The 24,985-nt window shown below is 42.4% G+C and overlaps 1 protein-coding gene across 1 annotated transcript in view; it reads left to right on the top strand.

Moving 5' to 3' along the window:
• Positions 1–12,875, top strand: part of KCNMB4 (potassium calcium-activated channel subfamily M regulatory beta subunit 4) — a 32,649-nt gene extending 19,774 nt beyond the window's left edge. The window contains exon 3 of the mRNA XM_035128030.2: positions 12,241–12,875. Within this exon, the coding sequence (XP_034983921.1) occupies positions 12,241–12,409 (169 nt within the window). The 3' untranslated portion in view covers positions 12,410–12,875. The remainder of the gene's footprint in view (positions 1–12,240) is intronic.
• The last annotated feature ends 12,110 nt before the right edge of the window (positions 12,876–24,985 follow it).

The following is a 24,985-nucleotide window of genomic DNA, read 5'->3' on the forward strand; positions in this document are numbered from 1 at the left end:
TGTAAAAAGAAGGGAGAAAGAAGTTCATCACTAAAAATGCATTAGCAGCTGTCCAGTGGACAGCCCTACAAAGCCCTTCAGTGTAACTGATGTCCTTTCTTGCTAGAGACAGAAATGGGGTTTAGAAGGTTCGACTTGGGCTTCCGGGTTGAACGCGAGCACCGGCGGCAGCGGGAGAGGTTTTCTCCCGTCCTTTGAAGGGTCCTGGGGGGGTCTGCAGAGCGCGCAGCCCCCCAAAACTTCAGGTAGAGCGACCTGAAGCCTGGACGACCTGGCGGCTGTCATTTTTTGACCTCCCTTCCCCCCCGAAGAGCCCTAATAAGGGCGCGAGAGCGGGGAAGGTGGAAGGCAGAGACACGGCAGGCATAGCGCTTCCCTTCTCCGGAGCAGCTCCGACGTCCGACGGTGAAACAGCGTTCAACTTTCTTCAAAATAAATATACAAGCATCTGAATTCGGCCACAGTGAGTAAAATCTGAAGTTTGCCATAATTTTCAAGCAATTTGGCCATTGGGAAAACTTTCAAAACGGAGGTCGGGTTTTCCCCCCCCCCTGCGGTAGCGCTGGAAGCAAAGACAAGCCTCCGCAGCGAACTGTATAAAGAGAGACTTTCTGACCTTTATTTCTGCGATTTTCTGCTTTACTACAAAAGAGAGCAGGGTCTCTTAAATAACCCTGCAGTTCTAAGTTTTAAAGTTTTAATGGATCGCTTCAAGACCCTGGAAGCGGGTCTCCGTCTGCTCTAGCCAAGCATTCCTTTGTGATGGTAGAGAACAATCAATTCATGAACTCTTGTTTACCCTTTGACAAGTACTGATTTGACTGCAGCCTTCCTGTCAAAGGAATAAGGACTAATAAGGACTAGTATAAGGCAAAATCTGCAACTTTCTAACCCAAAAAAGCCAGGAATTTTAGGCAACAATATTACTCTTGTTAGAACTGTTTCAATTTCCATTCTCAGACTGCATATTTTGTGACTGGGTCTCATAGCTGACTGAAGCTGGGAACATTTTGATATGGTGACCTTGAGAGCCTGGCTCAGCAATTGAATGACTGATTGTTTTGACTTCTCCTCTCTGATAAGGGTACATCTGGACTATAGAAAATAGTGGAGAGGTAGTTCTTGGTTTTACACTTCTTCTTTTTTTTTGCCACTAAGCAATAAATATGTCAGGGCCAGAGCCCTCTGGTGGAAAATTAAAGAAAAAAGGATCTTTTTCCTCTGGCTTCGAGGAAGAGGTGTTAAAAGCTTTAGCAACGCTTCCAGTACTGAAAGAGGGATTGGAACGCAATATCCTGGAACAACGGAAAACCACGCAGGAAGTGAGGCAATTGAGAGAAGAATTAGGAGCCATCTCTAAAGATATATCACAAGTCAAATCTCAAGTTGTCGCAGTTGACCAGAGAGTGGTGGAGCTGGAAGAGAGAAGGGTCCCTGATTTAGAGAAACAATCCTATCAGGCACAAGTGGCGCTCGCCTTTTTACAAATGAAACAGAGAGAGACGAATCTCAGGATCAGAGGATTTCCCCTTATAGAAGAAGGTGATCTAAAGGCAAAATTAATTGAAGAGTTTGCAAAAACGTGGAATCTTACAAAGGAAGAATTGGAACAACAAATCATCAAAGCATTCAGATTCGGTGCAAGATCCAAGAAAGATAAAAATTTTGTCAGTGATTGTATGATAACATTTCAAACTAGAGAACAAAGAGATAGAATATTAAATTTGCATTACGAGAAAACTTTGAGAGTGCAAGAAACACAGGTCATTCTTTTTAAGGATTTGCCAAAATTCTTTCTGGACCTGAGATCCCAATATTCCGATTTGGCAAGCATTCTGAAAAGGAGAGGGATCAATTTTAAGTGGGAATTTCCGGAGGGTCTGAATTTCCAGCTCCGACAGAAGAAATATAAAATCAAATCAGTGGATCAGAAGAAAGACTTTTTACAGAAGCACGAAAGAGAACTCCTAAAACTGGGACTCCCTTCCTCGACTCCAGGAGTGGACGAACCGATTGAGTTAGACTCTGATTCATACTTGGAGGGCGCTGCAGCACCACTTTAAGATGTCGCTGAGGATTCTCTCATGGAATTCAAATGGATTGAACTCAAAACAGAAAAGGAATCAAATCTATCATGTCCTGGCAAAGCAAAGACTGGATATCATATGTTTACAGGAGACTCATGTCACAAAGGCGCATCGAAGAATTCTACAAAATAAAAAATTGGGACTTGAATTTATCTCATCGGATGAAGTTAAAAAATGAGGAGTAGTGATATATGCAAAAGAGAAGTTAACTCCTAAATTGATATTTAAAGATGAAAAGGGAAGATATGTTGCAGTCGAAGTCACATCTCAAGGCGAAAAAATTTTGATTCTGGGAATTTATGCTCCAAATGATGGAAAATCGGATTTCTTCAAAAGATTACACGAGAAACTTTTGGATTATTTGGATTACAAATTATGCTTACTGGGAGATTTGAATGGAGTGGTGTCAACATTAATGGACAGATCTCAAAGACAAAAGGAATCCAAAGATGGAAGACTTCCAAAGTCTTTCTTTGAACTGACAGACAATTTTGACTTAATCGATACATGGAGATTGAAAAATCCATTGGAAAAAGACCAAACTTTCTTCTCAAATGCCAAAAAATCGTGGAGTCGTATCGACTACATATGGATTTCGAGAGAGTTGGGTCCGAGGATAAATAAGGCCGAAATTTGCCCAAGAACTTGCTCCGATCATAATGCAGTATTACTTGATTTAAAAACATCTCTTCAGGGCACTTACAGATGGCGAATGAATGATGCTTTGTTGAGGAATGAAAATGTTTTGGAAAAAACACAAAAAACAATAAAGGACTATTTTGAGATTAATTTGAGAACATCTGTCAGTAAGAAAATTATATGGGATGCCAGTAAAGCGGTAATGAGAGGATTTCTGATTCAACAAAATACAATTAAGAAAAAAGAATATAATGCAAAGAAAGAAAAGATTTGGAATCAAATGAAAGAAAAGGAAAAGAAGCTAAGAGCAAATCCTAAGAATATACAGATACAAAAAGAGATTAAGGCATTACAAGGACAATTTTCCCAATTAATGAATGTGGAAATAGAATCTAAAATTAAATGGATGAAACAGAGATCCTTTGAATCAGCGAATAAATGTGGAAAATTGCTGGCATGGCAATTGAAAAAAAGGCAGAAGCAAAACACTATTACACATCTTGTTCAAGATGGAAAACATCTGGAGCACCCGACAGAGATTAGAAAATGTTTTCAGAAATATTTTAAACAATTGTATAAACAAGAAAAACAAGATAAAGAAGAATTGGAGAAATTCGTGGACAAACATGGCTTGCATAAAATCCCAGAGGATAAGAAAACCCTACTCTCGCAACAGATAACGATACAGGAAGTAGAACTAGCGATACAACAAATGCAACTGGGTAAGACCCCAGGACCGGATGGTCTTACAGCTACATATTACAAATTAATGAAGGACTGGATAGTCCAACCTCTGAAAGACTTATGCAACGAAATCATGACTGGAGGAGGGGCCCCCGAGTCTTGGAAGGAAGCTTATATCACCCTGATACCCAAACCGGACTTGGATAGAACGCAAGTAAAGAATTACCGCCCAATCTCCTTATTGAATGTGGACTATAAATTATTCGCCAGTATTCTGGCTTCTAGATTGAAAAAGGTCCTACGAGATTTTATACATAAAGATCAAGCCGGCTTTCTGCCAGGAAGGCATATGAAGGACAATATTAGGAATGTTGTGGACATCTTAGAGATGTTGGAACAGAAAATAAATAAAAAAGCTGTGCTAATGTTTATTGATGCAGAGAAGGCCTTTGACAATATTTCCTGGACGTTCTTAAAGAAGAATTTAGAAAAAATGGAGGTGGGCCAAAAATTTTTGACTGGAGTAAAGGCGATCTACTCAGAGCAAAGAGCAAAGATTATTGTTAATAATATGGTATCAGAGGACATTAAAATTGAAAAAGGTACAAGACAAGGGTGTCCCCTCTCACCTTTGCTTTTTATAACGGTCCTGGAGGTCTTACTCAACAAGATTAGAAAGGACGATGAAATAAAAGGAGTGACTGTAGGGAAGAAACAATATAAACTTAAAGCCTTTGCAGATGACCTTGTTCTGACATTAGAAGATCCGGAGTCCAGTGTTCAAAGGGCTCTGGAAGTAATCCAAGAATTTGGAAAGGCAGCAGGTTTTAGATTGAATAAATCAAAAACCAAAGTTTTAGATAAGAATTTAGACAGTAAGGAAAGAGAAAAGTTACAGGAGGCAACTGGTTTATCTTTTGTTAAGAAAGTAAAGTACCTTGGTATTAATATGACTGCAAAAAACTTGAATCTATTTAAAGACAATTATGTAAAAATGTGGAATGAAGTGAAAAAAGATTTAGAGACTTGGACCAACCTGAAACTTTCTCTGTTGGGTCGAATAGCTACTGTTAAAATGAATGTATTGCCAAAGATGCTGTTTTTATTTCAGTCATTGCCAATAGTTGAGAAGTTGGATTGTTTTAAAGAGTGGCAAAAGGTGTTATCGAAATTTATATGGCAGGGGAAGAAGCCAAGAATTAAATATAAGATACTTACTGATGAAAAACAAAGAGGTGGCTTCTCCCTGCCCGATTTAAAGATTTATTATGAAGCAGCGACCTTTTGCTGGTTGAAAGAGTGGTTTCTGTTGGAAAATTCAGATATTTTAGATCTAGAAGGTTATGATAATCTTTATGGCTGGCATGCATATGTATGGTATGACAAAGTAAAGGCCCACAGAGGCTTTAAAACACATATAATAAGAAAAGCATTGTATAGCGTTTGGACCAGGTATAAAGATTTGTTAGAAAGAAAAACACCTAAATGGATTTCACCATTAGAGGCCAAGGTTCGAAAAAGAGTTAATACGGAACCCAGTTGGCCGAAATATAGAGATTTGTTGATTCAAGAAGGAGACCAATTTAAGTTAAAGACTTACGAGGAGTTAAAGTGTAAATTAGACGATTGGCTCCAATACCATCAGATAAATGAAGTTTTTAAAATGGATAAATTGATTGGTTTTCAATCAGAGAAGTCAAAGTTGGAAACAGAATTGTTAGAACCCAAGCTAAAAACACTTTCCAGAATGTATAAATTGCTGCTTGAGTGGCATACGAAAGATGAACAAACAAAGAATGTTATGATTTTGTGGGCAAAGGATGTGGGTCATAATATTATGATTGAGGATTGGGAGAAACTGTGGAAAGTGAATAAACCACTTCCGCATTTCTCGGAGGTGGTGTTGTGGGCGTGGCCCGTCTCGACCCTCGCGAGGGGGCTGCAGTTCAGCCCTCTCGCGATCCCAGGTTCCCGCCTCCGTCATACCTGGCCGACCAGTAGCGCCGGGAGGCGGGGCCTCCACTACCTTTAAATCAGGACGGAGGCGGGAACACAGCCTCTCTTCCCTCGAGAACCCAGACCTTCGGATCACCCACCCACCCGCCCTCTTGATAGGCAGTCAGGCAGGTAGGCCGACGCTGCTATGGAATTAGTCGGTCGCCTCGGTTGGCCGTGGGGCCGGGTAGGATTTTTTCCACTTGGGTTAGCCAATCTGGTTTTTTCGCCTACCTCATAGCATTCCGTCACAACTTGGTTTGGCGGTTAGGCATTGGAAAATTTACATAGATAAAGAATGGGGGGGCAGATTGCGTCATCCTCTGCCCGGAATTGGAGATTTAACCCCGTTAAAGGGGTTCCGGGGGCGGTCGCTTTGTCCTGGGCCTACGGAGGTCAGGGCCGTAGAGCACCCCCCAACGGTGGCCACAGGAGGTGTCTCAGTAGATACATATCACTGGGGCTCCTACCTGGTGGTTAATTTCTCCCGGACTGTAACACACGGGTTACAGTCGGATATAGTCGTTAGGTTCCAATGCCTAAGCCAATACCGCTCAACATCCTTAACCAATAAAGTTGTGGCCTTTTCACCCACTTAAAACGTAATTCACTGTGTCGTGTCCTTTATTTCTGGGGAGGGAGGGTCATTGCCACACAATAAAATTTACTGCGTGTAGCTTATTACAAGAAAATCTAATGAAAATGATGTATAGATGGTATCTTACACCAGTAAAATTGGCAAAAATATACCACAGTCATGATAATAAATGTTGGAGATGTAAGAAAGAAGTAGGATCCTTTTACCACATGTGGTGGACGTGTCCACTGGTAAGTGACTTCTGGAATAAGATTTATAATGAACTAAAGAAAGTGTTTAAAAACACATTTGTTAAAAAACCAGAAGCATTTCTAGTGGGCATTGTAGGGAAGGAAATTCCAAAGAAAAAGGTGTCTTTTTTTATGTACGCCACTACGGCAGCGAGACTTCTGATTGCTAAGAACTGGAAATTACAAACATTACCAACGATTGACGACTGGCAGATGAAGATGATGGAATTTATGGAATTGGCTGAGATGACTGGAAGAATCCGCAACCAGGGAGAAGAAGCGATGGAAGAAGAATGGAAAGACTTTAAATTATATCTTAAAAAACATGCGAAAGTAATTTATTAGAATAGAAATTAAGTAGTAAATGAACTGTGGAAATTTATAACATGTGAGATGATAGTTAAAAAGTATGATCTTTAATGTGATTAAAATGATGTAGAATTTGCTAATTAAATAATCTCTAAGGGACCAAAGGGAGGGAAACCCGAGGAGGTCCCTAAAGACAATGTAAAGGGTTTAAGGAACAAGTAATTAGAATGTGTTTTTATTTATTTTTTGTGTATTTTTTTTCTGGTTTCATGTTTTTGTGTGTTTCTCTTGCTTGTTTTCTTTTTCTTTTTGTCTTATGTTGAAAAATTTTAATAAAAATATTTAAAAAAAAAAAAAGAAGGTTCGACTTGTAGGCAGGGCTAGGCTAGGCATGCAGTTTAACAGATGGAAAACAAACAGAAGGCCTCATTTATTTCTTGTGTTTTCTATTTCGTTGACAGCTGAGGACTCTCAGCCTGAGGGCCAAATAATAATAATAATAATAATAATAATAATAATAATAATAATAATTTATACCCCATCTATCTGGCTGGCTTCCAACAAAAGATTAAAAATACATCAAAACATCAGTCATTAAAAACTTCCTGCTCCCTTCAGATGTCTTCTAAAAATCTGGTACCGGTAGCTGTTTTTTTTCTTTGACATCTGATGGGAAGGCGTTCCACAGGGCGGGCGCCACTACTGAGAAGGCCCTCTGCCTGGTTCCCTGTAGCTTTGCTTCTCGCAGCCAGGGAACCGCCAGAAGGCCCTCGGCGCTGGACCTCAGTGTTGGGGTTAACGATGGGGGTGGAGACGCTCCTTCAGGTATACCGGGCCGAGGCCGTTTAGGGCTTTAAAAGTCAGCACCAACACTTTGAACTGTGCTCGGAAACGTACTGGGAGCCAATGTAGGTATTTCAAGACTGGTGTTATGTGGTCTCAGCGGCCACTCCCAGTCACCAGTCTAGCTGCTGCATTTCCTCCTGAAGGCTACTGCCACTGGTGGGTGGGGCCAGAGGCAAAATTGGGCAGAGCAATGAATGTTAATTTCACCTCTGTACCTTCCACAGACATCCAGTCCTCTCCATCATTCTTCCAGCCAAGCCAGAGTCATGGGCAGAGTTAAAGAATGCATTCCATGCTAGGAGAGACAGCATGGTGTAGTGGTTAAGAGTAGTAGACTCATAATCTAGTGAACCGGGTTCGCTTCCCCACTCCTCCACATGCAGCTGCTGGGTGACCTTGGGCTAGTCACACGTCTCTGAAGTCTCTCAGCCCCACTCACCTCACAGAGTGTTTGTTGTGGGGGAGGAAGGGAAAGGAGGATGTTAGCTGCTTTGAGACTCCTTAAGGGAGTCCAAACTCTTCTTCTTCTTCTAGGCAAAAACACCCAAGGAGGGCATGAAGGAGGACCAGAGGTGAGGTGTGACAGGGTAGGGGTGAAAAATCCTGATGGCTGGAGGCCTGGAGGGTTACATTCACCCCCGGTCCTAAGGCTCCCCACCCCTGAGTTCGACTTTATAATGTAGAGTACAGATAGAGAATTTGTAGTCCTCCAAATTTTGCTGAACACCAGCACCCATCATCTGTGGCCATTGGGTAGGGCTGATGGACTCCAGAAATGCCTGTGAGGGTGTCACAGGCTCACCCCCCCCCCGCCTTGATGTGGAGTTTACAAAGCCATTTAACTTGTCCCTGGTGACCCTGCTACTAGCATTTTTTACCTTTTTGGGGGACGGGGGATTCCAAAATTTCACTAATAAGGAAATCTGTTTACAAAGTGCTGCAAGGTAGATATTTCAACCTGTAATGTTACATCACTGTTTTAAATTTTACATGTAATGTGTGGGCTAGCTTAAGACCCCAAGAATTAATGCGCTGGATCAAACCCAAGACCTGCCCAGGCCACATCTGCACCATACATTTAAAGCACTGTGATACTACTTTATGTCGTCATGGCTTCTCCTAAATAATTATGGGAGCTGTAGTTTATTAAGGGTGCTGAGAGTTGCTAGGAGATCCCTATTCCTGGGGCTTTTTTTCAGCCGGAACTCACTGGGTCTGAGTTCCGGCAGCACCTCTCAGGTGGGCGCCATTGCCATTCTAAGAGAATGAGGGAGGTGTTCATGCTGAGTTCCGGCACCTCTTTCTCTAGAAAAATAGCACTGCCTATTCCTCTCACAAAACTACAGTTCTCCGAGTGGCTTAATAGTCATGAACTCTGAAGTCTTGTAGCTCTGTGAGGAGAACAGGGACCTCTCAGGCCCCTTAATAAACTACAGCTCCCATAATTCTTTGGGAGAAGTTGTGAATATTCAAAGCTGGTATCATAGCACTTTAAAAGTATGGTGTGAATGCGACCGGAGTGCAGCCACCTGTTCCTAACCATTGTGGACCAGATACTTATGGGAAGCCCTTAAGCAAGACATGAGGGCAGAGTGCTCTTCTCGGCAACTCCTCAGCAATGGGAGACAAATAGCTTCTGAGGCTGAAGGTAGTTCAATAGACATCATGCCTTGCAGCCATTAATAGCCTTAACCTCCACGAATTCATCTAATCCTCTTTAAATGCCACCTGAATTGTTGACCATAGCTACATCTTGGAGCAAATTCATCGTTTTAACCATGTGCTGTGTGAATAAGTACCGTACTTCACTTTGTCCTGAATCTTCCAACAGTCAGCTTTCTTGGATGAGCCCAGCTTCTAATATTACGAGAGATGGAGGAGTCTCTCCACACACCACATGGCTCTGTATACCTCTCTGATCCCACAATCACCTTTTCCCCTAAACCCAAACAGCCCAAATTGCTTTAACTTTTGCTGTGTTACTGTAATTGGCTGGGAACCAGTGTGGGTCTCACTGTACTCCCTACTAAGCATCTTGGTTGAAGAGTGAGATTCTGTTTGTTCAAGGAAAGGTGTTTGCCATGTGTTGAGTTGGCCTCTCCCTCCCCCCGCCCCACTTTTTAATACTGCAAGCAATTAGCATGGCAGTTTGGGGGCTGTGCATATATCCTCACCCATTGTGCTGAAATAAGTTCATTGTTTATTTTCCATTGTGACTTGGCAGCTGCACCTTTTATCCTGTGCCAGGAGAAAGTGCTATACACAAATATTTGATTAGGGTTCAGTAAATGAAAGCATGTAATAGACCGATGACTATCTGAGGATCACTAGTTTGCACCCTGGGGGTCATCCATCTTGGAATAATTACTTGCTGGCGGAGGGGGAGGGGGAACGACTTACTGTTACGAGACTGTTCTGCTTTAGAGCATCTGTTAGGCTTTGCTTTGTCCTCCTAGTTTGATCTCTCCTCTTTGGAGTGGCAACCAAATCCAGATTGAAACTGGGACCCCATGCTGCAAAGATCATGCTGTGCAAGACAATCTGCCTTTGAATGAATTTCATTTATGTAACAGAATTAAGGAAGTGAGTAGAGTCTTACAGGGGTGGGGCAGGCTGAAAGAAGAGGGCCAGTGAGCTGCAATCAACAGAGATCTATCTGCAAAGCTGCATGCAGATGTTGCTGACTCAGAAAGGAACTCTGGCCCAGAGATCTAGGAGTGCAAGACTGCCCATGAGGTTCCTCTTGGAGAGGTTTGCCCCTTCACAGGAAACAGCCCCATTGGCTGAATGTTCCAGGTGTTCATGGAACTGTTGCTTTCAGGGACGTGAATGGATAAACCTTTACAGGTGTGGGTGCTTCACATGCACATCAGAACACCCGCACTCCCAAGAAGTTATTGCTAATGCAGATATCTGCAAATGTAGTATATGTCATATAAACTGATTGGTGATGTGGTCTAAATGTTATCCCATGGGAGCTCCAACTCACCTGCTTTCATAGAATCATAGAGTTGGAAGAGACCACAAGGGCCATCCAGTCCAACCCCCTGCCAAGCAGGAAACACCATCAAAGCATTCCTGACATATGGCTGTCAAGCCTCTGCTTAAAGACCTCCAAAGAAGGAGACTCTACCACACTCCTTGGTAGCAAATTCCACTGCTGAACAGTTCTTACTGTCAGGAAGTTCTTCCTAATGTTGAGGTGGAATCTTCTTTCTTGTAGTTTGAATCCATTGCTCCGTGTCTGCTTCTCTGGAGCAGCAGAAAACAACCTTTCTCCCTCCCCTATATGGCATCCTTTAAAATATTTGAACATGACTATCATATCACCCCTTAACCTTCTCTTCTCCAGGCTAAACATGCACAGCTCCCTAAGCCATTCCTCATAAGGCATCGTTTCCAGGCCTTTGACCATTTTGGTTGCCCTCCTCTGGACACGTTCCAGCTTGTCAGTATCCTTTTTGAACTGTGGTGCCCAGAACTGGACACAGTACTCCAGGTGAGGTCTGACCAGAGCAGAATACTGTGGTACTATTACTTCCCTTGATCTAGATGCTATACTCCTATTGATGCAGCCCAGAATTGCATTGGCTTTTTTAGCTGCTACATCACACTGTTGACTCATGTCAAGTTTGTGGTCTACCAAGACTCCTAGATCCTTTTCACATGTACTGCTCAAGCCAGGTGTCACCCATCCTGTATTTGTGCCTTTTATTTATTTATTTTTTGCCCAAGTGTAGTACTTTACATTTCTCCCTGTTAAAATTCATCTTGTTTGCTTTGGCCCAGTTCTCTAATCTGCTAAGGTCATTATGAAGTGTGATCCTGTCCTCTGGGGTATTAGCCACCCCTCCCAATTTGGTGTCATCTGCAAACTTGATCAGGATTCCCTCAAGCCCATCATCCAAGTCATTGATAAAGATGTTGAATAAGACTGGGCCCAAGACAGAACCCTGTGGCACCCCACTAGTCACTTCTCTCCAGGATGAAGAGGAGCCATTGGGTTCGGTCAGTCAGCCAGTTACAAATCCATTGAATGGTAGCATTGTCTAGCCCGCATTTTACTAGCTTCTTTACAAGAATATCATGGGGCACCTTGTCAAAGGCTTTATTGCATTTATGGGAAAGAGACAAAATACACAGAGTGTTTTGGGGGGGTTGGCAGTGCCCCTGGAAGGCTAGTGGGCTTAGTCTGCTGGAGGCTTGCAAAACGTTCTGTCTGGAAGCGCCCTAAATGTTCACAGGAACACGTCAGATTCCGTTGTTGTGTTCTTGTGTAATATATATTTCTGAGGTTAGACGTCTACTCCAGCTGTTAGATGAAATTTGCCAGAATAGTGTTAGACACATAAATCAACTCAGATGGCATAATTCAAGATTTGAGATAATAATTGTCGTCCATGTATCCTGTATGTCACAGTTTTTTCCACTTGCATTATTGGCTTAATTTAAAGAAAAGATGTTTGAATATATTTTTGAAAATTAAAATATTTTTGTATATCCCAACACATATGCACTTATTGAAAATGTTATGCAGTCTGAAGTTGTTATGTAATGTTTCATTTTCAAATTCGGAAAACTCTAGAATTTCTATTTCCAGTTAATATTTGCCATGCACCATGGTGGTAATTTGTAGAACTTATTGTAGTTCCTCTTACTTTTATTGACTTTTATTTACAGGGTGGGAAATCCCACTAATCGGATGGTCCTGCAGGTTGAAGCACTGGAGATAATTTTTACCAATTTCCACTGCAGGCCTCGCCCCTTTAAAAATCTACTCTGGGGTGTCTTGGTATTTCTGTCCTGCATTTCTCGCTTCCTTCCCCCTGTAATTCTGCCTTTCCTATTGCAGACCAGACGACGTACTGTTACGACGCACACACGACGAGTCGGTGCTTTTGCACTGTTTCCTTTGGCCGGTGGTGACGTTCCTGGTTGGGGTCCTCATTGTGGTCCTCACCATATGTGCAAAGAGCTTGGCTGTCAAAGCAGAAGCGATAAAGAAAAGGAAGCACTCCTAAGCAGTTCACTTTCCTTGGACGAAAGCGGAGGGGATTTTGTAGGAGGAGAGTCAGCCGTGCCAAATGCAATTGACAGGCACTCCCGTGGCGCTTCCCAGCGATGCCCGTTCCCAGTCTATTACCAGCTGTTGGTCTTGCTGATGCCTGAAGATTACTCTTAGGTTGGCGATGCTGTGAATTGTTAGCTAGCTGCTTCTGCCACTAAAGAAAGCAAAATGTGTCTATTCCAAAAAAATAATAATGACCCTAAGCTGCACCAAACTGGCTGTACTGCATTTTATGAAATCTGAACGATGGCTCTTCACTCCAGGTCTTTTGATGGACTGAAGGACAGTTTCTTGGGGGGGGAGGACCCCCAAAGTGTGGTTGACTTCATCTTAGCAAAATGATCTTTCTTACCATTATTATTTAGTATTGAATATTTATTATTTCCTTTCTCATAGACTGTATTTCTGAAATATTAAAAAGTGGTTGGTTTTTATTAGTCTGTGTTTTTATTTTGTGAGTGGGTTTACCTTCCAAATTAAAGACAAAAAAAGTGTCATGATGACCTAATTGTCCTCAATAGTGCCATTTTGGAATTAGAATTTTAAACACCTGGGACGCAGGTGGCGCTGTGTTAAACCACAGAGTCTAGGGCTTGCTGATCAGAAGGTCGGTGGTTCGAATCCCTGCAACGGGGTGAGCTCCCGTTGCTCGGTCCCAGCTCCTGCCCACCTAGCAGTTCAAAAGCACATCAAAGTGCAAGTAGATAAATAGGGACCGCTCCGGCGGGAAGGTAAATGGCGTTTCCGTGCGCTGCTCTGGTTCGCCAGAAGCAGCTTTGTCATGTTGGCCACATGACCCGGAAGCTGTTTGCGGACAAACGCTGGCTCCCTCGGCCTATAGAGCGAGATGAGCGCCGCAACCCCAGAGTCGGACACGATTGGACCTGATGGTCAGGGGCCCCTTTACCTTTAGTTTACGAGCCGAAATTATCTACTGACTGACAACAGAATTTCAGGGATAATCTCATCATACCCACCCTTCTCATATGCTGCTCTGTACATTGGAGACTCTGCTTATTGCCGATTCCTCTGTGGGCAGCTCCCCTCTCCCAAGGAGCGGGGACACTGGACTGAGTTCATAGCACTGTAGATAAAAACCTACCAACCCAGTGGCATTCCCTTTTTTTGTTGCAACAGGAATAGCAGTTTTCTGTTGACTGAAGTAAAAAACAATAAATTCATTATGAGTACACTTTGCTGAAACTAATATACTTCCTGTCTGATTATTGTGGCATTTTTAAGCTCTAGAAACAATAAATCCAGGAAGTGTTCTCGAAGTCCAGATCCCATTGAGATCGGTGGAAGCTAAGCATATTATTAAGCACCTAAATCCTATTGCTCGATCAGTTGCTTACCCGCCCTGCTCCCATATTCTTGTTGGCACCCTTGCGTGCATTTAAAGTTAGGAGCTCTTGAAAAGTAGAATAGGGCTTATATAAGGGGTGAACAAATTTCAGTCATGTGGAATCCATAGCTGCCAAGTTTTCCCTTTTCTCGCGAGGAAGCCTATTCAGCATAAGGGAATTTCCCTTAAAAAAAGGGAGAACTTGGCAGCTATGGTGGAATCTACTTTGTTTCTCCAGTAGAACCTTGAGATTCACCAACAGGAGCTAGGTATAAAAATCATGCCCTTAGATTGAAAGACTTCTGAACCCAGCCATTTGTTTTCAGTTTCAGAGCTGAACTGAGCGCACTGTCTTCCTGCACAAATATCATTTGGCTATTCTGTCCTCCGCCCCCAAAGAAGATTTGTTTTTGCCATTTCAGTTGTATGATTTATTTTCTTTTATATATGGTTTCTATATATTGCTTTTCAGGCAAGCCTCATGAAGCAGTTTGTATAAGTTTACTGCAACAATGGGCATTGTGGGATGGGATGGGGGAGAGAGAGTTATAACAGCATAGAAAATACAATTGTAATTGTGTACATAATCCCATTTACTCTGTGTCCAGTATGCTCCCAGTATGGAAACGGGATACGCACAACGTTAGCCACAATCCTTGTTGTTCTTTAGGAAATACTTCTTCGATCTGAGAAAAAGAAAGAACTAGCTGCATTTCAAGCAGTAATCTGTACACAGCTTGCTTCTTCTCTCTCGGCAAGATGATTCTACAGAAGCCCCTGTGGTGACAACTGGAGGACAGAAGGACCACCGCTGGCAGCTGGAGTGAAAAGCCAGAACTGGGACTCAAAATCCTCACCAATCTATTTTTGAGTCACCAATCAGTAGATCCTAAGCTACCTTCTTCCCAATTTATGGTAACACCAAACATGAAGGTGTGTGTCAACTGACAACGTCCTGCACTATGTTATGACTCAAGCTGTGAACTCACCTGTTTTCATCTTCTCAACTGTGATGGCTAGACACTTGCCATTTCACATTGGTTCTGTTAATTTCCAGCTCTAAGGCCCGATGAAGAGTCTTGTGCTTGCACATAGGCGTGTAATGGGCTGAAATGGAGACCCGATACTGGAGGTTGAGAAATCTCTGAAATTAAGCGAAATCCTCCATATTATTCTTGGAGCGGGTAGTATATTTATTTCATAAAATCTATGCACTACTTGATGGTAAAACAAAAAACAAAAATGCCTCAAATTGGTTTACAAAGAGAATGAAACAATAAAATTATCAGTAAAACAGCTATTTAAAACATTTCAAACCCTCAATAAGATCAGCAATAAACTACAAGCAGATTGAAACATACATCAACATTATACATGTCTGGGTAGGATTGTCTAAATGCTTTTAACCAAAAGAGTACAGTGAAGGAGTCTGCCTGATCTCAGGAGGCAGGGTATATACGGTATGTGTCTGCATGTCTCAGTGCAGTGCAGTATGTAATTAAAACAAAACACTCCTTTCTCCCACCTGGAACCAAGAAAATATACTACACACGGGGAGTGTCTTTCACTGGAGTGTGTGGAAGTGCATGTCATCGATTAAAGGGTGTGATTTTTATTTAACATACCTACCCAAAACCAGCATCCCTTGGAAATCACTGTGTGAAGCTGTATTGATCAGCCAAGTACATCTTTTTTTAGCCTGCTACACTAAGTCGCTCTTGAGCCCTCTGTTCCATATGCTGCGGTTCTGTTACCTTGGTAACCAAGGAAAACATTCCAGGGTTTTGCATTGTTAGGTTTGGCAGAACGCAGAAAATTGCCACCTTCTGACCATTTTGCCATTTGACTGAAATTATGGCAAACCTCTTTGTTGCGTCCTTTTAGCGTAACTCAACTCAGTGCGGATGAACACTTTTGAATAAAAGCCCTTTGTTTTGTTCTCTTTTCCTTTTTGTGTGGAATTCGGTTATAAATTCATTGAAAGCTTTCCTTCAGCAGTTTGATTTTCTTCAAAGGCTAATTGACCGAACCCCCCCCCCCCCGTTAGGCCCACTGTGACACGATCGCCCAGTTGACTCTCCGCAAAGGTAAGGGGCAAAGCGAGTTTGGACAGTTTTCTCTTTTATAGATCCTTTTGACCTCAGAATCTGATAGGCCCATGCAGCTTGCATGAGCTCAGTGGAAGTAAATCAGTTCTGAGAAGGTAAATCGCCTCCTTGCCTTTCAGCTTGGAGTGAATGATTGGCAGGAGGAAACGTTGGCGAACTAAGAGGCCTTGCCGAGCAGCAGCAAGCCATTAACATGCCACACACCAGGAATTTATCTTTAGTGCAGATGCCACAAATCGTACCCCTTCTCTAGTGCCCAAGATGTTTTCACAAATTAGAAATTTGGCACTGGGCTGACTGGGTTGTGCATTTCTCTGCACCATCTTCTTCCTCCTCCATATAACTTAAAAGGGCCTTTCCTGGCATATTCTGTGTAGATCCGAAGGTAAGACTCTAGAGGTTGTTGGGAGAAGTGTACATTATTGGTGCTTCTCTGCGACTTACTTGTTTAGCGTAATTTTTGGGGTAAGCATGTGTTGCATCCTTTGGAATAAGGTTTTCTCTGCTTTGCCCCCCTTATATAGCTGCACCCAGATCAGGAGAATGGGACAATATGACAAGGAGAACATGCCTCCCCTTTTTGCTTTGTTTTTGGCTAAACTTTACGGAACCTTTGAAGCGAAAAAGCGTGAGATTTCCACAGCATGTGAGAAATGTCAACGTCTCTTAAGTGCTACTAAGGGTTTGTTTGTTGCCCACCTAGTTACTTCTTTCAGCACAACTACTTGATCCATTAAGCAACGTGTGGAAGACCTGCAGCCTTCCAGATGTTGTGGGATGTTGACTCCCATCACCTCTGGCAATTGGTCATTCTGCCTGGTGCTGATGGGAGTTGGAGTCCCATCACATCTGGAGGGTCACCACGTTAGCATTTCTTGTTAAACCTGCATTTTTTTATTCCTCAGTTCTGTGGAGATTTTATTTATTTACATTTGAAGGATCCTCTTGGTTGCACATTTTTCAAACACATCCTGCTGAGTGTATGTATCTTTTAAGACACAGCCAACTGTCCCGATTTTTCTGTTTTATTCAATATTTATATTGCCATTACTTTGAAGAATTCTGCTTCAGCAAACTCTCCGATGCTCAGCTTTATTAAAGGATGCTAATTCTCTTTCATGTATTTCAATTAGGTTTCTTTTTATTATGATATCTCAATCCGGTTAGCTTTTTATTGCTCAGATCTCTAAATTTGACATAGGAAATAATTTCAACATGACCATACATCTTTTCTGAAATTCAGCTTTGTATGTGTTGCTTTTAGCTACAAGATAAGTGTGAGCCACTGGTTCGGACCGTAGTTTTACTATGCCTTAAAAATGCAAATGCACATTTCGGTTTGTATATTCAGTCTGAATATAATAAACGTATCATGTTTGGTTGAGACACCGTTGTTTGAGGAGCTACAACTGTCTTTCCATAATTATTTCATCTTAAGAAAAGAGCCATACAGGAGAGACTCAATTCTCATGTGTGAAGTAAGGTTGTATCCAGAATATGAGGTTGTAGTTCACTTATTCCAGAATAGTTCTGTTCAAGTAATATTAAAGTCAATGAGATCTGGCCATGACTTGCTTGACCATTTTGAGATGAGTTTAGTGTCATTATATAGCGGAGTTAGTAAGTGGCCCAAGACCTAGGTGTACCTGGGTAGATACAGAAGTTTCCTGTTGCTGTTGTTGTTTAAACGAGATAATAAAGTTCTTGTCTAGCATTTGCCTGAATCCTGAAAAATGGAAGAGAAATTACTTTTACAGTATAAGAACAAGTATTCATTTGTGTGCTTCTATTCTGAAAGAGTAGACTGTTCATGTACATTTAGGCAACATCTACTGGTTGGTCTGAAGCAACTATTCAGCATTTGTTTGTATTGAGAATAATGACTTTTTTTCCACTCTCCACTTCTTTTTATTCTAGTGTATATGCTTGCCTTTAGTCCAATCATCTCCCAAGAAGTGCATATTTTAACCTAAAATGTTAAGAATATGAAATATTTCTTTAACGGAACAAAAGAGCTGTTTGCTTATACCTTACAAATGAGATAAAGATAATACAAGAAAGAAAAAGAAAGAGATCGTGCTGTTTTAATAGCAACCCAACAGCAAAATAAAATGGTTGGAGGTTCTTGAAAGCTCCCCTTGAGCAATATTTATAGGGATCAAATGAACACCAAGAAGTACGTCTGTCTCAGCAAGGGATATATTATTCTTCCAAATATCACGAAGTGTAATGGATAAATTTGGAAAGATGAAACGTTCATGATTGAAGGAATAATGTAAGATGCTGGGTATGTGTTTTATAGCAGAGGATATATCCTTATAATGGATGACACCGTCCCCCATAGTGTCCTTTGTATTTGAAAATGTGCATTTCTTTTCTTGCATAGAACTTTTTACAGTTCAATGTACTGGCCCATAAAGCTCTTTGTCCACCTGGTGGCTTCAATGACATCTTTTCAGCACCAGGTAAATACTTCATTTTTCCTGTAGGCTCTTGATGGGCTGAGGTGATGTTGCTGGAATTAGTGTTCTGCCAAAGCTTCCTGTGGCTGTTGTGTGCGCGCGCATTTATAATTTTATATGGATGGTAGGTGTCTTGTATATTTTTAAAGAGTATATTCAGGACTTTTTTTTCCAACTAGAACTCACCGGAAATCAGTTCCAGCACTTCTCAGGTGGGCACCATTGCAATTCTAAGAAAACAAGGGAGCTGTTCATGGTGAGGTCCAGCACCTGTTTTTCTAGAAAAATAGCACTGGGTAACAGACTTCTAACAAGTCTAAACAACTTCTAATGAGTCTAAATTGCCATGCCCCCGGGTGTGTGTGTGCAGCTTTGCTACATAACAATGCATGCATCGCTACGTAGGGGGAATTGCAACCCCACCCCGCGAATTCTAAACGGAGCCTAAACGGAGCATCCAGGCTCCAGGTAGATAGTCCACTGGTGCAGCCCGCCTGCCTGCCGCACCAGTGAGCTCTCTACCTGGAGCCTGCACACTCTGTTTAGAAGTCGCGGGGGGTGTGTGTGCAATCTCCTCTACGTTGTACGCATGCGCAGCATCCTGCTGCACATGTGTGCTAGTTAGAGGGGGATTGCGCCCCCGCGACTTCTAAACGTAGCCTAAATGGAGCGTCCAGGCTCAAGCGCCGATTGCGGGGTGGGGGCGCAGCCCCGAGTGCCACCCCCCTCCAGCAGGCACCCGCGTGGCGCCCAATCGCTCAGCCAGCGCACCTGCAGCTTTCCCCCCCCCCCGAAGCTGCTGTGCAGAGGCGAGGGGTGGGGGCATGGCCCCAAGTGACACCCCCTCCAGGGCGGTTCCCAGGGGGGACTGCCCCTGCCCCTGCCTGCTCCACCCCTGCTGCTGCTGCTACTACTACTACAAATCTTATGACAATCCCAGATACTAGATCACAAGGAAATTTTTCATCTCTAGTGCTGTTTTTCTAAGGAGTCAGCAGACAAGAGAACAGGTGAGCCAAGGGAATCAGGTCCTTAGACCCTGAAGGATGATTTGGGCCTCCAGTTAAACAGACATTCAGGTTAGGCACCACCTTAGGTCCTGGATGATTTTCTAGGATTAGCCTAGGATGGTGGGGCAATCCTCTATTTGAAGGTGTGTCTGATTCAACTACAGATTAAAGATAAAGAAGGGAGATCAAAGAGGCCTTTAAGTTGCCCATCAACAGATGGCCCTTAGACAGATAGCCCTCATTGTCTTCTGAGGTAAAAAAAAATATAGACATGTATTTCTAAATATGCATTTATACATATAAATTAGCACTTGCAAATCTGTGCCCTCTTTTGATATTCTCTTTACACTGTGGAGCGGCCATTCTTTGTCCTTCCTTCCAAGTGCCAACACGATGGCTATCTTAAGAATGAGGTTGCACTCCATGTTCAGTAGATCCATAGCCCTGACCTCCAGGAATGTTTAAAACTCAATTTTCCTTACTGGCCTTCCCACTGTATCAGGTTGTGCATCAGGGTGAAGCAACCCACTTCAGGGGACACCATGATGGTCGAACAGGAAAGGTGAAAGCAGGAATTGGTATATAAATGGTGACAGCAAGGCTTGTTTAAAGTGCTGAAGTTAGTGGAGGATGGGGGGTGCCATTTGGGCCCTGTTTAGGCTGACACTTTGTTGTTGTTTAGTCGTTTAGTCGTGTCCGACTCTTCGTGACCCTATGGACCATAGCACGCCAGGCACTCCTGTCTTCCACTGCCTCCCGCAGTTTGGTCAAACTCATGTTCATAGCTTCGAGAACACTGTCCAACCATCTCGTCCTCTGTCGTCCCCTTCTCCTAGTGCCCTCCTTCTTTCCCAACATCAATGTCTTTTCCAAGGATTCTTCTCTTCTCATGAGGTGGCCAAAGTATTGGAGCCTCAGCTTCACGATCTGTCCTTCCAGTGAGCAGGCTGACACTGCCGAAGCCATTATTTATTGTGAGGTGTCATGAACTGGCAGGACGGCAGGGAGGAGGAAAAGGATCCGAGTGAGGGGTGTAGCCGGGACTAGGAAACACTGGGGCAAGCTAAGGATGGAGAACAAGAGGTGTAGAATATATGGGGTGATGGAGGATAGTGAAGGGATGGGGGATCACTGCACAGGAACCAGAGCAGCAGGACCCATCACCAGAGCCAGAGGAGCCCCTGTCTTCCCGAACATGACAGACTCTGAGGCATGAGGAACACTCTAGGAGGCTGAGGCAGGCAAAGGCAAAGCTTCCTCGTTGGCCAGGTGGGGCTCACTAGCTCTGGGAGAAGGTGTGTGATTCCTCAGCTGGAGCAGGCTTGGAACAGGTGAGGGTCACATCAAGCCCAGAAGCTGCAATCAGCATGCAAAGTACTAAAGGGAAGCAGTGCTTGAGGTGCTGTGTCTGCTTGGCTGTGCTGATGAACCTTGGCTTGGCTGCTCCTCCTCGACCTCTATGGGACTGTGCTTTGGGTTTGACTCTGGGCTGTATCCTGACTGCTGGACTTTGGACTTGGCTCCTTGGGTCGACCCTAGACTGTGCTTCCTGACCTTTGGAGTTGGTTTGTGTGGCTTGACCTCCAGACTTTGAACTTTGGATTGGCGTGCTGACCTGCTGCCAGGTAGGCCAGGGGTTCAGGACATGAAGACATGGCAAAAGCAACAGTTCCCTGTTAAGGTGCTTTACAAATAGGGTTCATATCTTGATAAAAGAGCTGTGGGTCCCAGCACAAAATGGCTGCCAATGGCAACAAAAAAAGGAAAAAAGTGTTGGTACTTCAGACTGGCAACCACTGGTAGCTTCTAATGTGCTGCAAATGTCTGTGTTGAGTGTATGTTGATTGTCACTTGTTATGTAGAGGTTACAGAGCCATTGAGCCTATGCAGACAGTGAAATTCCTTAAGGTGAATGAGCTCTCTTACCTGAGGTAAGTCAACTTTGAGCATTTGATTTATCCTGCCAAATAGTAAATATGATTTTACCACACATCAGGAGCAGGTGAGACATAAACACATGGCTTGAATTATATGGTCATCTGTATAAGCAGGTGGTTTTCAAACAAAAGCAAAATGTTCTTTGTGGATCAACTGAAGGTTTGTTCCTATGAATAGCCCCACATTAATTACTTCAAATGCAAATTGGATAGGCTCAAGCTGCTTACAGCACTGATTTTACTGAAAGTTAAGCACCTTAAATCCATGTACGTGCTCCTATGTTGGGACTGTTGTTTTAAAATATGCCACTATTATAATTTATGACAGTGTGTGCATTTTTTTGTTTTAAATTGCAGTGATGCAGCGACAATTTTTAAAACCTTGTTTAACTCATTTCTGCATCTGAAAAAACAGAACCCCTTGTGTTAAAGTGTGATTAGAACTGTAAGCATAATTGAAAAATGGTGTGTAGCACTGATTTTTAAAAACAGCATTATAACATTTACATACCTATCTTTACACAGCAGTTCAGAACATTGTTAGCCACTTAGTCTGCAAACTAATGCACACTTATCTAGGAGTCGGAACCATTGATCACAGTGGCACTTACTTCTGAGTAAGCAGCATGAAATGGCACTATCAATAAGCAGCTGGGAATGACTTCGGTGGCAGATTCCTAAATGCTATCAGTCCGTTCAATTTAATATTATTTCCCTATATACTTGGGAATAATTTCCCCTTTGTCTTTTGCCTTTTGTTTTGGCAGAGTTTACTCTAATTTGTGTTGAGTTTCATAATATTAAAGTTAGCTATTTCGGGTATATCTTGTCAAGTTTCAAATAAGCAACAGAGACACATTGATGAGGTGAAATTATGAGCACAATGGAATTAAACAGAGTTTAGGAACACAAGAAGCTGCCTTTTACTAGGTCAGACTATTTATTTACCTCAGTGCTTTAACTGGCAGTAACTGTCTTGAATCCCAGAGATTCCCTCCCCCCCCCCGCCCAATGCTTTAAAGCAGGGGTGACGAACCTGTGGCTCTCGCACTTCCATTGGATTCTGGCTCTCATCATCGCTGCCCATAGGCTATTCTGCCTGGGGTTGATGGGAGCTGGAGCAACAACATCTGGGCGGCCATTTTCTTCATGTTTGCATTTGTGTAATTTGCACCTCATGTTTGCATTTGTGTAATTTCTTTTCCTCACCAGCTTCCTGAAGTGGTTCCAGAACGCTATAAAAATGTAATCAGGCATCGAGCCTTGAAAAAGAACATAAAGTCGGCCGCCAGCCCCATCACTGAATAACATGCTCAGACAATAATAGGAAATGTGGTTTTTATTAGGTCAATGTTTTATGAGATTTAGAGAGAAAACCCACTGTTTTCCTGTGCTCCATGAAAGTTAATAGTGCCCACACAGGAAAACAAATGAGCAGGGAAGTAGAAAACAAAGTTATGTTTTATCGAGGGAGCTGAGCATGAAATGCATAGATCTGCATGGTAATATATCCCCAAACTATAAATGGAATGAATTTAGTGAAAATATTTTGAAAGCTATGGCAGTTTAGGTAAATGAATAGAGGCAAAATTAAGCAAAGTACTGTTTGGAAGTTAGTTAAAAACAAATATAAATTGTAGAAAATATAATACTGGCAGCAAAGAGCCATCAACAACAAAGGAATAATACGGGACAACCTGAACACAGCTTGATGGGGAGTTCTGCAGCTGCTTGGCGTAGAGAAGGTAAAACAAGCTAAACAGTAAATGTAAATGATGTTCAAAGCCATATTAGACTACAGAATGTTAGGTGATGCCAGTATAATGGACAATCTGTGCACTGGGCCCAAGAGAGTACATGTAAGGTTCATATGAAGGTTCATAGAGTCCAGTACAAGCCAAACATAGGATATGACAATTCCACGAGGCAACAAACCGTAGACTGTTGATATTACATGGAGTTCAGTATCAGTCCAAACGAGAGAAGTAACAATTCCATGAAGTAATAAAAAGAGAGAAGGACAAGGATATCCGGATTGAACTATCCCTGTTTCGCCATCTCTGGCTTCATCAGCAAATTACAGCCTTCAGAGTACCTGTAATCCTCTGTTTGTATATTATCTACAATTGTATCCAATTTGCTGATGGTACTGGACTCTATGAACCTTCATATGAACCTTACATGTACTATGGACTTTTGCGTTGGCTGTACCATTGTCTACGCATTGATTTATTTGGGGCCTAATATTCAATATATATGGTTTGGACTTTAAAAAACTTTAGAAGACTTTTTATATTATGTGACTGGTTTGGGCCTTATGTGTGTCTCGTGTTAAGGTGATTACAGAATATGATATATTAGTATTGTGCTAATCAGCCGGTTACGTTTAGTGTGGTGTGAAAATATTGTGTACGTAGCCCAGGTTCATTGTTGTGCATCAGAAATAGAGTACAGTGGTGCCTCGCTAGACGAATTTAATTCGTTCCACGGGTCTTTTCTTATAACGAAAAATTTGTCTAGCGAATCCCATAGGAATGCATTGAATTTTTTTGAATATTTTTTTTTGCCCATATGAACGCATTAATTGAATTTCAATGCATTCCTCTGGGAAACCGCGATTCGCTAGACGAATTTTTCATAAAACGAATTCGTCTAGCGAGGCAACCTCCACTTGAAAAATCCTTTTGTTAAGCGGAAATTACGTTAAGCAGGGCATTCGTTAAGCGAGGCACCACTGTACTGCTGAACACATTTGAAGGGTAGGAAGCCTGGGAGTTCCCTGCCCTACAAACAAGGTTGTTGAAGGGGCTCTTCCCCTCCAATACAATATCCTTTTGTAGGCATGGACTTGATTCCGGTGACATTTTCAGTTCATGAATGTGGATGAGCTGTAACACAACTGTCGACCTGAGGTGTGTTTGAGAGCTGCAGAGCAAGGGGGACATCTGAAACGATTTCAGGTTTTACTATTATTATGGAATCATAGACTTGAAATGATGGACCTAAGCCCATCAGGAGCAATGGAGTCACACAGAGAGACAAAAAGTCAAGCAGATTATAACAGGTTTATTGTCAAGCATATGCATGGCAAGGTGCAGAGCGATTGTTCGCAAAACTGCACACCCACTCGTGGATGCACAATCCTTTTAGACAGTCACAAACAGGCAACACCTGAAACACACGATTTCCAGGAGAACTAAAATTATACCAGCTTACATAGGATTTCGAAACTTAACTACAAAAAGCATATACATTCCAGAAATCCAAACTGCCATACAGTGGTGCCTCACAATACGAATTTAATTCATCCCGCGAGTCGCTTCGTATAGCGAAAAATTCGTTTTGTGAAGCACGCCATAGGAAACTTCGTCTTGCGAGTCTCCATTGAAATCGCAAAACGCTTTCGTTTGCGAGGATTTTTTGGTTTTGTGAGGCATTCGCCTAGCGAGGTACCACTGTACTCCTCCCTTCTTATCCGGTCCTGTGAGTCTAGCTTGTACTTCCCTCCTTCCTTTTTACCTGGGGACTGAATATCTAACTGTCTTCCCTCTTTGTTCTCAAGTAGAAGTTACAGAGCAAGGCTTTCATATGATGGAAAGACTTATCATAAGATGGAAAGACTTATACTTAAAATATTGGACAGGAAATCATTATATTGTATAGAATT

The sequence above is a fragment of the Zootoca vivipara genome, chromosome 10, assembly GCF_963506605.1.
Source record: "Zootoca vivipara chromosome 10, rZooViv1.1, whole genome shotgun sequence".
Taxonomy (NCBI): Eukaryota; Metazoa; Chordata; class Lepidosauria; order Squamata; family Lacertidae; genus Zootoca; species Zootoca vivipara.